General features: G+C 34.0%; 1 protein-coding gene across 1 annotated transcript; it reads left to right on the top strand.

Moving 5' to 3' along the window:
* Positions 1-10,699: 10,699 nt before the first annotated feature.
* On the top strand, positions 10,700-15,500 carry LOC121251576 (proline-rich receptor-like protein kinase PERK1). Its single transcript, XM_041150857.1, has 8 exons — positions 10,700-11,362; positions 12,118-12,693; positions 13,004-13,090; positions 13,196-13,266; positions 13,436-13,512; positions 14,102-14,249; positions 14,458-14,619; positions 14,845-15,500. The coding sequence occupies exons 1-8, from the start codon at positions 10,885-10,887 to the stop codon at positions 15,151-15,153; spliced, it is 1,908 nt and encodes a 635-aa protein (XP_041006791.1). The 5' UTR covers positions 10,700-10,884; the 3' UTR covers positions 15,154-15,500.
* The last annotated feature ends 839 nt before the right edge of the window (positions 15,501-16,339 follow it).

The raw sequence follows: 16,339 nt of genomic DNA, 5'->3' as shown, positions 1-16,339 counted from the left end.
TAAAAATGTTGACACGTGCTCAGGATCATTTCAACGGGTGGTTTTGATTAGTTAGCGCGTTATTGTTACTTACTCTTTAAATTTATTCTAGTTGAGAAATAATCAATCCACAAAACAAATCTTATAAAAATAAATTCGTAAATTGAAGTAACTTGATATGACAAGCTAGATTATAAAATTCTAGATTATAAAATTCTTTTTACATCGTTCCAAAATGCTAAGATTTTGTACGATGTGTATAGCCTAACTATAATCAGTCTAATACAATGAAGCTCCAACATCTTATTCATCAAAACATGTTTTCGTCAAAACATGTTTTGCTGCACTCATGCTTTCAATTAGCTTCTACTCCTTACATTTATTTCTTATACATATACATTTTTATTCATTTCGTCCATCATGCAATTAAATATATGGTTTTCTATCATTTTACTGTTAATTTTAAAATTATTACATTTCATTATTTTGGTTCTTTAATGTAAAATTAAATATTGGTACGCTAAGTTGTTAAGCCAAGTAAAAGCCTACTTTTTGTTATTTCTGTAAGCATTTTGTTACCATAGCTGCATAAAATATGGAAGTCTCACATAAAATATAAGGGTTGCTGGACGTGCCCTACATCCAAGTAGGCAATCAGCCCAACCCAAGCAGACAAGCATTTAAATAGAAAGGGTATGTAAGTGGGACTACCCACCAGCCTAGATTTCACCTGCCCACCTAAGGTACCCTAGTATAAAAGAAAGAATAAAAAAAGTCAAATTTCATTCTTTTCTCTCCTCTCTCTCTTCCTCTGCCGTTCAACTTCGACCCCTCCCCCCTCTCTCAACCTCTTCTCTCTTATTCATCTCCTCCTCTGTCGCCATCCCAACCCCCAGCAGGCATAACATCTATTTCTTCTTCTTCCTCTTATTCTTCTTCTTCTTCACCCCCTCTCAATCTCTTCTCTCTTCTTCATATTCTCCTATGTCACCGCCCCATCCCCCCATCAGGCATAACATTTACTCCTCCTCCTCCTCCTCCTCCTCCTCCTCTTCCTTCTCCTTCTCCTTCTCCTTCTCTTCCTTCACTTTTTCTTCTTAAAGGTTGCGAGATACCTACGGGCAATAACGTGGTTGTGGGTATAAGGCCATGAATGGTTGTGGGTTTGTGAAGAGACTCGCAACCATTTGTGGTTGTGGTTCTTTTTCTCTAGCAATAGGCCACGACATGGCCATGGGTTTGCTCAGAGGACCATGGCCACTACAAGACGTGAGTCTCTGCGCAAACCCAAAGCTACATCGTGGTCTTGCGTTGCTGCAATGTTTTTTTTTTGTTTAAGGTGATATTTTCTAGATTTGTGCTTGTGTATTTGGGTTTTGATGATTGATCAGCATATTTGAGGGATAGATTTGTGGATTTGGTGAAGGGATTTGTGAAATCTTGATTGTTTAGAGGATTTTGGACGGTTTGCATGGTCATCTGTCTGCCTGGTAGCTGGACGAGACCGAGTGTCGAGGTCCATATGCGGCCACCTGCCCATGCAGGTGCACGGGGCAGGGTGGTCGGCTGCCCATCCGCTAGGGACCGGGTAGCATGCCTATAAAATATGACTTATACACAACATTTAGGGTTAGTATTATATAAACTAGTTCCACATCGTTGTAACTAAAAACACTGCTTCCTTTTTATTTCAAATGCATCTAGGTTTTATGAAAAACAATGTCTGGCTAAACTCAAATTTCTAAATCACTTTAATAAAATGTTTTGACAATTGGAAAAAAATGATTGATAAAATAAATTGTCCTTTAATAGGATATGTGGAAAAGATTCAAATTCACCACATAAAAATACTGTAAAATGTTATGAAGATCTAATAAATCAGTAAAGACATATTGACAAGTTAGTTGAAAAATAAGTATCACAAGAGATGAAGAATAATCGGTTGCGGCTCAAAACTTCGATAGATAATGTTCGATGGCTTACATTCCAAACTTGTGCCTTTAGAGGTCATGATGAAAGCTCTGACTCAAAAAATAAGGTAACTTCATTGAACTGATAAAACTTCTGACAAGTTATAATGATCAAATTAATGGAGTTGTCATGGAAAATGCTCCACAGAATGCTAAATATACATTACCCAAAATTCAAAAGGAAATTTTGTATATATTTGCAAATAAAGTATGAAATGTGATTCGGGAAGAAATCAGGGATGTCAAATTTTGTATTCTTGCTGACGAAGCTTGGGATGAGTATAAAAGACAAAATGGTTATCATTTTGAGATTTGTTGATAAAGACGGTTTTATTAGAGAGCAGTTTTTTCATATTGTACATGTCAAAGATACTATGGCTCTAACTCTAAAAAATGAGATTTGTTATTATTTATCGTTATGACCTTCAAATTGAGAATATTCGAGGTCAAGGATATGATAGAGGAAGTAATATGTGTAGTGATTGGAATGGATTACAAGCTTTATTTCTTAAAAATTGTCTTTATGCATATTATGTGCATTGTTGTGCTCATAAACTACAATTAGCTTTAGTTGCAGCCTCTAGAGAATCCAAACATGTTCATCAATTCTTTGTTCATTTGACATTCATTATAAATATTGTTGTTGGTTCTTCTAAATGTAATGTTGAATTACAATCTACTCAAGCTACTAAAATTGAAAGTTTAATTGCTCCCAATGAGATTGAGATTGGAAAATGGGCAAATCAAATTGGTACGTTACAACGAGCTGGAGATACTAGATAGAGATTTCATTTTCAATTTGTTTGTAGCTTGATCAGGATGTTCAATGCTACTTACTCAGTTATCAATACTATCTCAAATGAGGGATCAAATTATTCACAACGTGGTGATGCTGAAGCGGCTTAAATGGTATTAATATCTTTTGAATTTATTCTGATATTACATATGATGAAAAAAACATGGGAATCACTAATGCACTTTGCCAATCTTTGCAACAAAATTTGCAAGATATTGTGAATGTTGTGAGCCTAGTTTCAACCACAAAAAGTACTCATTCAAAAGTTGAGAGATGATGGGTGGGAGTTTTTACTTATTGATGTTAAATCATTTTGTGAAAACTACCAAATTGATATTCCTGATATGAATGGCCAATATACTAGAGCTCGAGACAAATCTTGTTGTCAAGTTGACAAGTCATTGACAACAATGGAGCATCATTTTAAGATTGATATATTTACTGCTACAATAAACTTCCAATTGCAAGAATTGACCAATAGATTTAACGACCATAAAATGGAACTTCTCATTCTTAGTGCTGCTTTAAACCTTAAAGCTATATATAAATCATTTAAAATTGATGATATATGCAAATTGGTTGAGTAGTTTTATCCACATGATTTTACTGCAGCAAGAAATATTCCTTTTGAGAATTCAATTGCAGCATTATGAGCTTGATGTGTTGACGCATCTAGATTTTCAAGATATGTCTACATTATCCGAGCTATGCAGAGGACTAGCAATTTCAGAAAAGTCAAAGATTTATTATTTGATTGACAAGTTCATTCATCTAGTATTAACTCTTCCAATTTTTACTGCTACTACTAAGCGAGAATTTTCTGCCATAAAACTTAAAAAAACTAGAATGCGTACTCGAATAGAAGATGAGTTTCTTGTAGATAATTTGCTAGTTTATATTAAAAATAAATTGCCAAAAATTTCACTTCAGAGATGATAATAAATGAATTTTATTCCATGAAAGATCGTCGTCGAGCTTAATTTGAAAGGGAAATCCTAAGTTGATATTTCATTTTCTTTTCTTTTTGTAATGATCTCTAGCAAACTATGCAAATTCTAAAAAAAATTATCTTATTAGATGACTTATGGACATGTATTTTTTATATACAATTTTATGATATGTGATTATTATTTTTTATATAATCACGTGTAAAAAACGTATATTACTTATACTCACAAATACTATAAATTTTGTCAATCATTCTCCTAAATGCCAAATCCTAATTCTGCCCCTACGTGTATGGCTTGAGTGATGGATGAAAGAGAGGAGCCGGAGCTCCTCCATTCGATCCAATGGCCTGTGGCAATCAAAGAGGGTCGAGACAATGCAACAGGGTCATGGTCGACTAAAGGTGAATAAACCATTAAATTTCACTCCTTTACTTTAGTGACAATATATGTCCACTGCCTTTTTTTTTTTTTTTTGGTTTCAGATTGGATCTTCAAGACAACTGGCGACTAACTACGATGATCTACTCCCATATAAGGCCAAGCCTAAAAAGGCCAAAAAAGGACCAAATGACAAATTAGACCGTTTTCTGGATGAACGCGGTTTGGTCCCTCTATTATACAGCAAAGATAGATATTTTAATCATAAATAAATTTTATAAAAATAAATTTATAAATTGATATGATTTAATGTGATATATTAGATTATAAATTTATTTTTATTATAAAATAGATTTAAAATATTATATAAAATTATATCAATTTATTAAATTGGACCAATCCCACAAAAAAAAAAAAAAAAAAAAGAAAGAAGAAAAATAAAAGAGATGGGAAGTCTTATTTTTCTTTTATTTTTTAACCGGGCCTCTGAATTAATAGAAATTAAAAATTGGACTTTGATAGCTGGATTGATTGGGACATTTGGCTGTGGTGGTGAAGCACCGAATGTCATGCCCCTAATTATGCGGAAGAATATTATAATTACCATGTGATGAGAGGTTTAGTGGCCCCTCACCTCTGTTAATCTACAAACCAATACGACATCTATTATCTATATATTTTAGAGTCGGGCTACCATGTTGTCCACATTTCATTTGAGTTTTTTTTTTTTTTATTCATATTTTTTTAATATACTTAAAAATTTTAAAAAAATAAAAAAATATACTAAAAGTTTAAAATCACTTTCTTAATTATTAAATGAAAAAAAAAATTTCAAACAGTACACTTGAATGATACGATTGAGGTAGCAGAATAGCTTTTCTCTGTATTTTATTCCCAAATCTTTGATTCTAATAGATATCCGAATTCAGTGTCAACAATCACATACACAAATGATCAAAGGAACACTAACCAAAACAACAAAAAGATTCCTGGGGCCTACAATATCCAAGCATATCATTTTTGGTGCTAAAGAATATGAGATTAAGGTTGTCTTTGATAATGAAGTGAGATATTTTATAAATAGTAATAAAATAATAATAATTAAATATTAAATAATAGTAAATAATTATAAAAAATAAGTAAAAAATAATAATAAATAATAATGGAGTATCATGAGATTACTTTATCACCCTAACTAGCAGCTCACTTTTTTGTTATTCCTCCTGAATAAACATTGCACTCGATGGATAATAGATATTCAACGGGTTTAATATTTTTTAGAATGTCTCCTTAAAATCTAGGATTTTAAAATAAGGGAAAGATAGAAAGATAAAATATATATTAAATACAATAAACTTTACATAAAATAGATATCATTTTTTTTTATCTAGTACTCATAAGTATCATAATAAATTTTATAAATATATCTCGAATAATATTAGACACAATCTTAAGGTATATAAGTCTCGTACATTTCATTTGAAAAAAATAAAAAAAAATAAAAAGTAGAGTCCATCAGAAAAAAATAGATTTTTTCATATAGGTATCAGATACGTCTCACTTTTCTTTGAAATAAATCAATGGACTGTGTAAGACTTGCACACTCTAATAATGTAAATATGATTATAGTCTATTTTAGTGCCAAGAATTCAAACAAAAACTATCAAAAGTTAACTCAAATGATAGACTAGACAGAGTTGCTCATGGAAGATTGCTAGGATTTCTGAGATTTTTGAGCAAGAGGAAGTTGATTTGATTTGTAGAATTCCTTTAAGTATTCATAGTGCCCCTGACAAGCTCATATGGAGGTGTACTAAGGATGGAAAATTTTCTGTCAAGAGTGCCTACTCTCTTATTCAAGAGGTTGAAAGTAGGTCCAGGGGCAGACTTCATTGGGCAATTATCAAAAGGAATTATGGCCTAAGATCTAGAAATTGGGAGTATCCAATGCTACCAAGATGATGCTTTGGAGGGCTTGTCATGAGTCCCTCCCCACCAAGCATAATTTGTTCAAAAAGAAAATTGTGGATTCCCGTTTCTGTCTAGTTTGTTTGACTGAGGTGGAAACTGTTTCACATGCGCTTTGATTTTGCAAATCAGTGCAAGATGTCTGGGGGGTTTGCTCTAGGAGATTATAAAAATTTAAACTGTCAGAAACCTCTTTCTTTGATGTCTTATTTGATATGTTTTCAATCTTGGATGAAGAAACAATGGATGAAGTAGCTGCTACTGTCTATCAAGTCTGGAAGAGGAGAAATCAGCTAGTTTTTGAGGAAAGGTTTTGGTCTCCTGAAGTAGTGGTAAGATTGGCCCAACAGACAGTTAATGAGTTTAAGGAAGCCAATATGAGACCTGAGGCTGGCTTAGCACAAGTCACCACTACAGAACTTCATTGGATAGCCCCTCCGTCCAATTTCATCAAAGCAAACTGAGATACAGCTATGGATAAGGTCAACTGTAGAATTGGGATAGGAGTTGTGCTCAGAAACTCGAGTGGATAGATCATTAAAGTCTCCAAAGGATTCATTTCCAGATGCTTATTTGGCCGAGACAATGGCAGCCCTTAAAGTAGTAATTCTTTGTCAGGAGCTTAGCCTAACACATATTATCCTTGAAAGTGATGCTCAACATGTGGTCAAGGATATCCAAAGCAGTCAAGAGAATTGGAGTTCAGTTGGTATGATTGTTAGAGACATCAAGGAGCTACTAACAAAGATGTCTAGTTGGTCTGTTAATTTTATTCCTAGATCTTGTATGGCACATAATCTTGCTCGGGATGCTTTGAAACTCTCGGAGGAGAGCATTACTTTGGAGGACATTCCTCACTATATTCACCATTTGTGATTATTTATGAATAAGAGATGTTATTCTTTTCAAAAATGATAGACTGGACATAAAGATATGAAGAACTTTCACGAGAGTAACACAAGATGAAATTCTTAGAATGGAAATATATGCATGTAATAATATTAGCAAAAATGACCTCAAACGAGATTTCACACCAAGAAACCATAGAATTGCCAGCATAGAAGTTGGGCTCTATTAAAAGCACAAGTGTATGTGTATGGAAAATTTTGCATTTATCAAAATATATTGCGGCAAATCCGGGCAACATCTTGAAAATGTGTAAGAGAATTAAGCCGCATTGATTAATTATATTCCGTGTTTGGTCTTACCTAATAAATCAATTAAAATCTTATGCTTTGCGTAGTATCAAAGGCTGCTACCTCAATTTACGTGGATGAAAAATGAGTTTGTTTTCTTCTCAATAATTTCCCAATCAAACATATATATTACTAAATTGGTGGCCAAAACGGCAAAAAATTATTGAAGGATGACACCGTCAAGTCAAATGCGCCCGTGTTCGAAACGGCCTGCCCCGCCGCTCATGGATAGCTACATATTATGGATATTCATGCCGATTGCCGGCAGAAGCTGCAAACTCAAATCCCTCCCTTGCGAGATTTTGGTTTGGCGAGAAATATATAAATAATAAAGAAATAGTTTGAGTTAAGATTTTTATAAAATTTTAAAATATAAGAAATAAAAAATTAAAAAAAATTATAAAATTAAAAGGGTATTATAATATAATTTTTGTTTTAAAATTTAAAAAAATTAAATTATTTTTTTATGTTTTATTTGAAAGTTTGGAAAAGTTGTAATAATTATATAATGATTAAATTAAAAAGTTAAAAATTTAAAATTAAAAAATATTTGTATTTGAATGATATTTATATATTGAGATGAGATGATTTTAAATATTTATGAAAACAAACCAAGTAATCTTGTTGATGATACATATATTATTTTTATTTTTATACTTTTATTTAAATAAAAATATATATAATTCAAAATTAATTAAATAATTAATTATTTTTATATTAAAATAGATAAATGTTATAACTACAAAAATCTCATTAAAATAAAATCATACCTAAAGTTATTTTATATGATATGTATCTACTTTACAAAAAATAACTTTACATCTTAACATATCATATTACACCACATCATATGTAAATTTATTTTTGTAGGAATTATTTACGACAAATCGTTTCTCATAAAGAGAATATAAGCTGTGATAGAATCATAAATTGTATTATTATCTTACCAATAGCAATATAATATATATATATATATATTTATATTTTGAGTAGTGTTAGGCAGCTACCCATCATTGATGGTTCGTGCTGCTTAGTATAAATTTATTTATTTTTAAAATTTTTTTATTTATATTATTTATATTTTAAAATATTTTTAAAAAATATAAAAAAAATTAATATACTAATAATTACTTTCTTAATTATTAAATAAAAAAATAAAAATATATAAAATATCAAACTAGATTTTTCTCATATTTTTGTCTTGACTTTTTACCTATCAAGGTTACTTTAGTCTCACCATTTATTTAGATTAATTACACGTCGACATCATTTACCGAGGTGTTAAGATCCGGCCGATCTCCCTTTAGTTAGAGTAACAGCTACAGCCTACTATCCCTATAGTACCAACTCTTCGACTGGCCATTCACAAATGAAAAAATGCTTTTTCTTTTGTTATTTCTGAAAAGGATAATACTAATCTTTCCAGCTCCCGCTGGGAATTTTTTTTTTTTTTTCCCTTATTTCTTGATTAAAAAATGATCCTTCTGAAAAGGATATATAGGGACCCCTTTCACATTGAAGAAACTTTTCATGGTTTTGCCTATTAATACATTTTAAATGGAATTTAATCTTTACGTGAGGAGTGGCTATAATTGCATCCTCTAGAATTATTTGTCTGATTTTGGTTTAATTTAGAAATAAATATATAACAGTAATTACTATCTTCACGTGCAGTTTGTCTTAATATTAAGTAGAATATTGTCCATGTATTGTGTTTATCTTTTTTAAATTAAACCATCTAATTTATTATTATTTAAAAAAAAAAAGAAGAATAAAGAAAAGCCAAGGCATTTGGAAAGATTGGTGTACCAATAAGAGAAGAAATAGTCAGATTACCAACATTTATTTTGGAATTTCACGATTTTAACTTCGCTTTCAGCCAATCATCTAAAGTGAGTGGCCTTTCCTTTCCTTTCCCTTCCTTTCCATCGGCACCAAAATCAAACCCAATAGCGTTTGATGATAATAACGAACCAAACTCCAAAAGTCAAGTTGATAAAAAAAAGAGAAAATGAAAATGGAAGCGTTTACCAAGATCCATTAAGATTTACTCTAATTTATAACCCAAATACTTACTATAATTTAAGGGACATCGGATCCGTCGTGGTGGCCCCCTATAGGCCGATGACATCCTTCACAGCTATACCATATTCGACGGTGGTTCCATACCCAAAGTCTTGAACATATGATTGTGACTACATGAGCTGGCATGTGATATTTAGACAGAAAATCGAGTTCTTGTGAATGGGCATAGTTAGATGCTCTTATTTTACGTCGGTAGGGACGATTGCTTCCATCGCTGATGCTACATATCATACTATATAAATGATGTACTTTTCATCATCTAATTTATTTTAAAAAAAAAATTAAAAATTGATAAGCAATTTCATTTCTTGAAATAAGAGTGTAGAAATAAGAGTTTAGTATGTAATAGTTTTTATAATATAAAAACAATGATTTATATCAGTCTATTTGTATAAGTCTCGTATATATCTTTTAAAAAAATGCGACTACTTTTTTTTTTTTTAAAAAAAAACATGCTTTGGATTTACATTCTTGAAACCTGTATGTGTGTAACGTTATTTTAAATTTAATAGGTACATCTCACCCTGTTTAATTTTTTTATATTAAAATCTATAGCCCTTTAAATTTGAAAATTAAAAAATTATAAAAAAGAGTAATGCTAAGTATAAATTTTAAAGAAAAATTTATTCATCATCCTAACTCCTATCATCTCATGATTTGATATTAGATGATATGTTTATAAGTGAAATATAATAAATAATTTCTAATCACTTAATACCATATCATAGGATGATGGAAGGATGATGGAAGTTGAGATGATGAGTATCATTACTTAATTTTAAATAGACAAGTCTTATGCAGGTCTTTTATAAAAATATAGGTCCCACTAAAAAAGAAAAAAAAAAACTTACTCTTTTTTATAATAGAATCTACTGTTTTATAAAAAAATCTACATGAGACTTGTCTATTAAAATTTATACAAATCATTTCTATAAAAGAAATTTTAAGGTTATGTTTGGATGTTGAACTGAGTTGAGTTGAGATTATAAAATATTGTTAAAATATTATTTTTTAATATTATTATTTTAAAATTTAAAAAAATTAAATTATTTATTATATTTTATATTAAAATTTTAAAAAATTATAATAATAAATTGAGATGAATGGATTATGTAAACGTACCTTACGTCAGTCCAAGACACCGCAAGTAACGGGGTATTAAAAGAACAAATCATCTTCATTTCGTCTGCCAAACGCCAAACACAAACAGCACACAAGAGTTATATTAAAAAAAAAAATCAATTATTTAATTAAAGAATAAAAAATGATCAAACCACAACAGAAAACGAATAAGGGGAGGGTCCACTGTCCAGACGCGTTGGTCCCACACTCAAGCCCCAGCTATCTGCGTCTTTCTGTCTCGGTTTGTCTGTCTCTGTGCTGTAGTAAAGTAGTAATTCTGTCCCGGAGACGATCCTTCCTTCACAAAGAAAGAGTTGAGAGGGTTGATTCACATTCTTCGAATACAAGATCCTCTCCAAACCTTCTTCCAACCCGCTTTTACTTGCCACAATTACTCTCTCTCTCTCGCGCTGAAGTGGAAGCATTCTTTTTTATTAGCCATGTCTCAGTCTCCAACCACCTCTCCGCCTTCGCCCACCCCTCCTTCTGCTTTGCCTCCCGCAACAACCACCTCGCCGCCTCCAGCAACTCCCTCTGCACCCCCACCTTCCACGCCGTCTCCTCCACCACCGTCCACGGTCTCTTCCCCGCCACCTACCTCTTCTCCTTCACCTCCGTCGTCATCTACGCCACCGATCACCACTGGGTCCCCGCCGCCACCCTCCTCGACGAGAAGCCCGCCTCCTCCGTCGAGTTCTGGCAACACCCCGTCCGTTAGGAGCCCGCCGCCGCCGCCTTCTAAATCTTCGTCTCCTCCGGCGTCATCGCCGAGTGGTATGTCTACTGGGGTCGTGGTCGGCATAGCGATCGGTGGCGTGTTGGTTCTGGCGGTGCTGAGTATATTGTGCTTGTGTTGCACCAAGAAGAAGAGGAAGCGCCGTGACGAGGAGGACTACTATCCGCCTCCACCTCCTAAAGGTAAAGGCTTTTCTTCTTCTTTTTTTCTTTTTAAATTAATCATGTCTTCGTAAATGTGCTTTGATTTCATTTTCGATCTTGTGGGGTCTGACTTAACTCCATCAATTGGAAGTTTATCATTTTTTTGTTTTTGGGGAAAATTTTTAGTTTCGACTCGATATTCTCTGTTTCGTCTATGAATCACAGTTTTTCTTGCTTCCCTTTTTGGTAAAAAAGAAGTTACCTATTACTTTTTGTTTATTTTTTTATGTTTGCTAAATAATGTGTCCGGTCACAGGCCTGAAAAACGTTTTGTTGAAAAAAACTAGAGGATCTAATGTGGTTTATCTTTCGTTTCCGAGACGGTCATGCATGTTCGCTTTCTTGGGTTTGGATGAAGATCTGGTGAATGTGATGAAGATAGTTATGTTATATCATTTGGACGATTCTTCAGCTATCATAGAGGAAGCTGTTTTATTGTCCTATTTTTGAAATATAAGCTTTTACTCTAGTAAAATGATTTTGCTTTTTCGTGTTGGTTTTTGGTTATCGTTGAGTTTTTTTTCTTCCGTATTGCTTTTCATGACCATACCTGACTATTTGGAGCAATACCAATGCCTCTCTACTACTATGTTTTCTATGCAATCTCTTAGGGTCATGGACCTTCTGGAAATAGTAAAATGAAATGATTAACTCAATTTTGATTAGCATTTGAGTGAAATAAAAAGGCCTAAAAATATAGTGAGCTCATTTGTAGTTTTTGTTGAAATTGCCAGGTGGCCCTTACGGTGGTCCACCACAGCAATGGCAACACAATGCTCCGGCACCTGCGGATCAAGTTGTTGGAGCTTTTCCAAACCCCTCTCCTCCACCAGCAGTTGCATCACGACCACCGTACTCACCAGCTCCTACGACACCACAGGCCCCATCGCCACCACCACCACCACCACCTTTCCTGAACAGCAGTGGAGGTTCCGGTTCCAATTATTCAGGGTCAGAAAATCCACTGCCACCACCTCATCCAGGAATGGTCTTAGGTTTCTCAAAGAGCACTTTTACCTATGATGAATTAGCTATGGCAACGGATGGCTTTGCAGATGCCAACCTCCTTGGACAAGGTGGATTTGGATATGTGCATAGGGGAGTCCTCCCAAATGGGAAGGAAGTAGCTATCAAGCAGTTGAAAGCTGGAAGTGGGCAGGGGGAGCGCGAGTTTCAGGCAGAGGTTGAGATTATTAGCCGAGTACATCACAAACATCTTGTTTCTTTGGTTGGGTACTGTATCACTGGTTCCAAGAGACTACTGGTGTATGAGTTTGTTCCAAACAATACTTTAGAGTTCCACTTACACGGTAAGTTTGTTTCTTCAGCACTTTTTTCTGGATGTTAATATATAAAGCTTCATTGTTAAGCACCAAATGTTTTTCTCTTTCCTAGCTTTTCTTGCATTTGGCTTAATCGAGTGTTGCTTATTTTGGTACGAATAAAATTTCGTTGCTGATTCTTTTGTTGGCTTTTTGTCTCAACATTGAATCTTTTAGAAACGCTATTTCAATTCAAATATCAACCAGCCTGGACACTAGATTCTTCATGCATTTACACACTGTTGAGGTGTTCATTGTTTGCTGGAGCCGAGATCCTGATAGAGAATGCTTATTGCAGGGAAGGGGCGACCAACAATGGATTGGCCCACCAGACATAAAATTGCTTTAGGATCTGCAAAAGGACTGGCATATCTTCATGAGGATTGTAAGTTCTCTCTCTCTCTCTCTCTCTCTCTCTCCCCCTCACCCTCACAGATTGTTTGAGCAATTACTGGTTTATTCAATTAACGTCCTAAAATTATTTGTGTAGGTCATCCTAAGATTATCCATCGTGACATCAAAGCTGCTAATATACTTATAGATTTCAAGTTTGAAGCAAAGGTATCAATCTCAATATTGATTTCTTGACACCTGTCTCCTTTTGCATTGTAATAAATTGAAGTTGTGCCTTATATAAATGGAAGATCGCATACTTCTATGATTTTGATCATTACGATTGATTAGTTTTAGTTATTACTAATAAGGAAAATTTGACGATTTTGTTGCTCAGGTTGCAGATTTTGGACTTGCAAAGTTTTCTTCTGATACCAATACTCATGTCTCCACTCGGGTGATGGGAACTTTTGGGTGAGACTAACTTTTTTCATATTCTAATTATTTTTTTGCTTTTGACGGTTAACTCTTTATAAATTAATAAGCGTGGATGCAAACCCTTAAAGGTTGGCTCAAGTGGTAAAGGCCTTGGTCTTGGTGGTATGCTTCCTCCACGTCTAAGGTTCGAACCCTTGGGTACAAACAATTTCTAGGGGCCACGTCCCATCGGTGAAAGCCAATGATTTACCTAATCCATGTGATAGGGACGTGCTACACGGGTCTGGGGATTAACTGGTTTAGAGACATGTTGTGTTTGCACGGTCTCTGAGATTCCTTGTTACAAAAAAATGAGCCTGGATGCATGAGCTGTTTTTGCATGCAATTTATGTTACAGAAAGTTTTATGTGAATCCTGCTTCGGGGTTTTGATAGCCATTTATCTTCATGTCAAGTTTGCCTGATGCTCTTCTGTCTAGTCTGTGGTTCTCAAAATTGTCGTGATAGTCAACTTTTATGCTCATCGCCATATTTATTATGGATTGACGTTGTTATGTATCCAAGTCAAGTTATATTCCTCGAGTTCTCACATGCTCCTCGAGTTCTCACATGCTCTCTTGTGGCAGTTATATGGCTCCCGAATATGCTTCAAGTGGGAAACTCACAGACAAATCAGATGTTTTCTCCTATGGGATCATGCTTCTGGAGTTGATCACCGGACGCCGACCTGTTGACACAACCCATTCTTACATCGAGGATAGTTTGGTAGACTGGGTGAGTTATATATTGTTGCTTATAAGGGCTGACAGCTATCAGTGTGCACGCGTGCACAGAGGGGGAGAGAGAGAGGAGTCTTGTATTTCTATTTACATTTTTCCTGGTTCCTTTCAAGTTGTTGGGGGCAGAGGAATGTAATTACCGAACACAATTTTTAAAATCTCAAATGTCATATAGAAAAACTAAACTTCTATTGACTTTACAGGCAAGGCCTTTGCTCGCACGAGCTCTGGAAGAAAGAAACTTTGATGCACTTATTGATCCAAAGCTGCAAAATGATTTTGACCCCAATGAGATGGCCAGCATGGTTGCTTGTGCGGCAGCTTGTGTGCGACATTCAGCACGGCGTCGGCCACGAATGAGCCAGGTAGAGTTTACATTTTCATGTTTGCTTGCCCTATTCCTTTGCTTACTGAATGCAGTGGTTAAATCTGTTGAAGCAAGCAGATAGTATTTGTACTTGGAGCAGATTGTACTTGTGAAAGCCATGCCAGTGGGATCTTGTGCTCGTCAGCAAGATTATTAAGTTCACCGTGTATTTGCTATTTATTGGAAGTTTTCTAACCAGTAAGTATCACTCAAAACTATACAGATTGTTCGTGCTTTGGAAGGGGATGCATCTTTATCAGATCTTAATGAAGGAATCAGACCTGGACACAGCACTCTATACAATTCTCATGGAAGCTCAGACTATGACACCAGCCAATACAATGAGGACATGAAAAAATTCAGGAAGATGGCATTGGGAAGCCAGGAGTACGGTGCCAGTAACGAATACAGTGGAGCAACTAGTGAGTATGGTTTGTACCCTTCTGGCTCAAGCAGCGAAGGGCAAACCACCCGAGAAACGGAGATGAGAAAGATGAAGAAAAGCAGCCAAGGTTTCAGTGGAAGCTCTTGACAACCGACGACACCACCCTTTTTTTTCTCGTGTAAAAACCGACCAAAGTATTTTTTACACGTGTGAAATTGATTGCAGGATGCCATGTTCTGTACGAGTTTTAACACATTTTCTTTTTCTATTTGGTGTATGTATCGATAGTGCTTATACGAGAAAATGACGCAGAAACTTGTTCAATTCTTTAATTCGTTGCTTCAGTGTGTTGACCAGGTATGGTTGGTGCTCACCTTAATTTGTTGTTGTGTCGGTTATGCTTGTATTGAAAAGTAACGACAATTAGGTGGGTTATTGAAGAGGTGTTGGCAAAGCACTGTAAGCTATTTCTATATATATATTTTTTCAATTTATTCTGTCTTCAACTGTGTTATGGCTGTCATATGACATTACTTGGGTTGGTCTCATTATGTATCATGCTGATTGGTGACAATTGACAACATCTCTTAGCTCGGGATAGGTTCCTTCCCTTGGGCTTCACTCATCATTCAGATTATAGCAGGGGAAATAATTTGTATAAATCTCAAATATATAAGTTTTATATAAGTTATTGTAAAAAAAATAGATCATACTTTTTGAAAGTGTAAAAAAAGTTATTTTTTGTTAGTAGGATTCACTTTTTTACAAAGTGTTTGTATGCGACTTTTCTATTTGGAGTTTGTGCTTAGTATTATTATTTTTTTTTTACTGGTGTATTTTTTTTTTATAAGCACCGAGTGTTCAAAAACAGCATCTGACTAATCCTACATGATAAAAAGTTTCTCGTAAGCGCATTTCAAGTAATTTAAAGAAAAAATCTTCTAATCTGATTAACCTTATAGTTGGATACAGAAACACTCTAAACCCATTTCATCTTATTATTATAATTTTTTCAAATTTTCATACAAAATATAATAAATAATTCAATTTTTTCAAGTTACAAAACAATAATAATATTTAAAAAATTCATATAAAATATAATAAACAATTCAATTTTTTCAAATTCTAAAATAATAATAATATTAAAAAATAATATTATAATAATATTTTATTCAACTCATCTCATCTCATCTCATCATCCAAATGAGTCTTAAGAATTATTTGTCTACTGTATTAAATAAAAATAATTAATTTGATTGTGTATAAAGTCAAGTATACTACATTGAGTATTAGGCTGCGTTTGGATGTTAAATTGAGTTGAGTTTAGTTGAGT

Source organism: Juglans microcarpa x Juglans regia, chromosome 2S (genome assembly GCF_004785595.1).
Source record: "Juglans microcarpa x Juglans regia isolate MS1-56 chromosome 2S, Jm3101_v1.0, whole genome shotgun sequence".
Taxonomy (NCBI): Eukaryota; Viridiplantae; Streptophyta; class Magnoliopsida; order Fagales; family Juglandaceae; genus Juglans; species Juglans microcarpa x Juglans regia.
Note: the sequence above shows the minus strand (reverse complement) of the source record. Positions and strands in the feature narration are given on the sequence as shown.

What these genes read in the sequence shown, in the direction of transcription:
- LOC121251576 (XM_041150857.1), top strand. Translation starts at nt 10,885, where the DNA reads ATGTCTCAGTCTCCAACCACCTCTCCGCCTTCGCCCACCCCTCCTTCT. An exon ending in TCCGCCTCCACCTCCTAAAG is followed by an intron (nt 11,363 to 12,117) that starts GTAAAGGCTTTT and finishes TGAAATTGCCAG; the next exon opens with GTGGCCCTTACGGTGGTCCA. An exon ending in GTCGGCCACGAATGAGCCAG is followed by an intron (nt 14,620 to 14,844) that starts GTAGAGTTTACA and finishes AAAACTATACAG; the next exon opens with ATTGTTCGTGCTTTGGAAGG.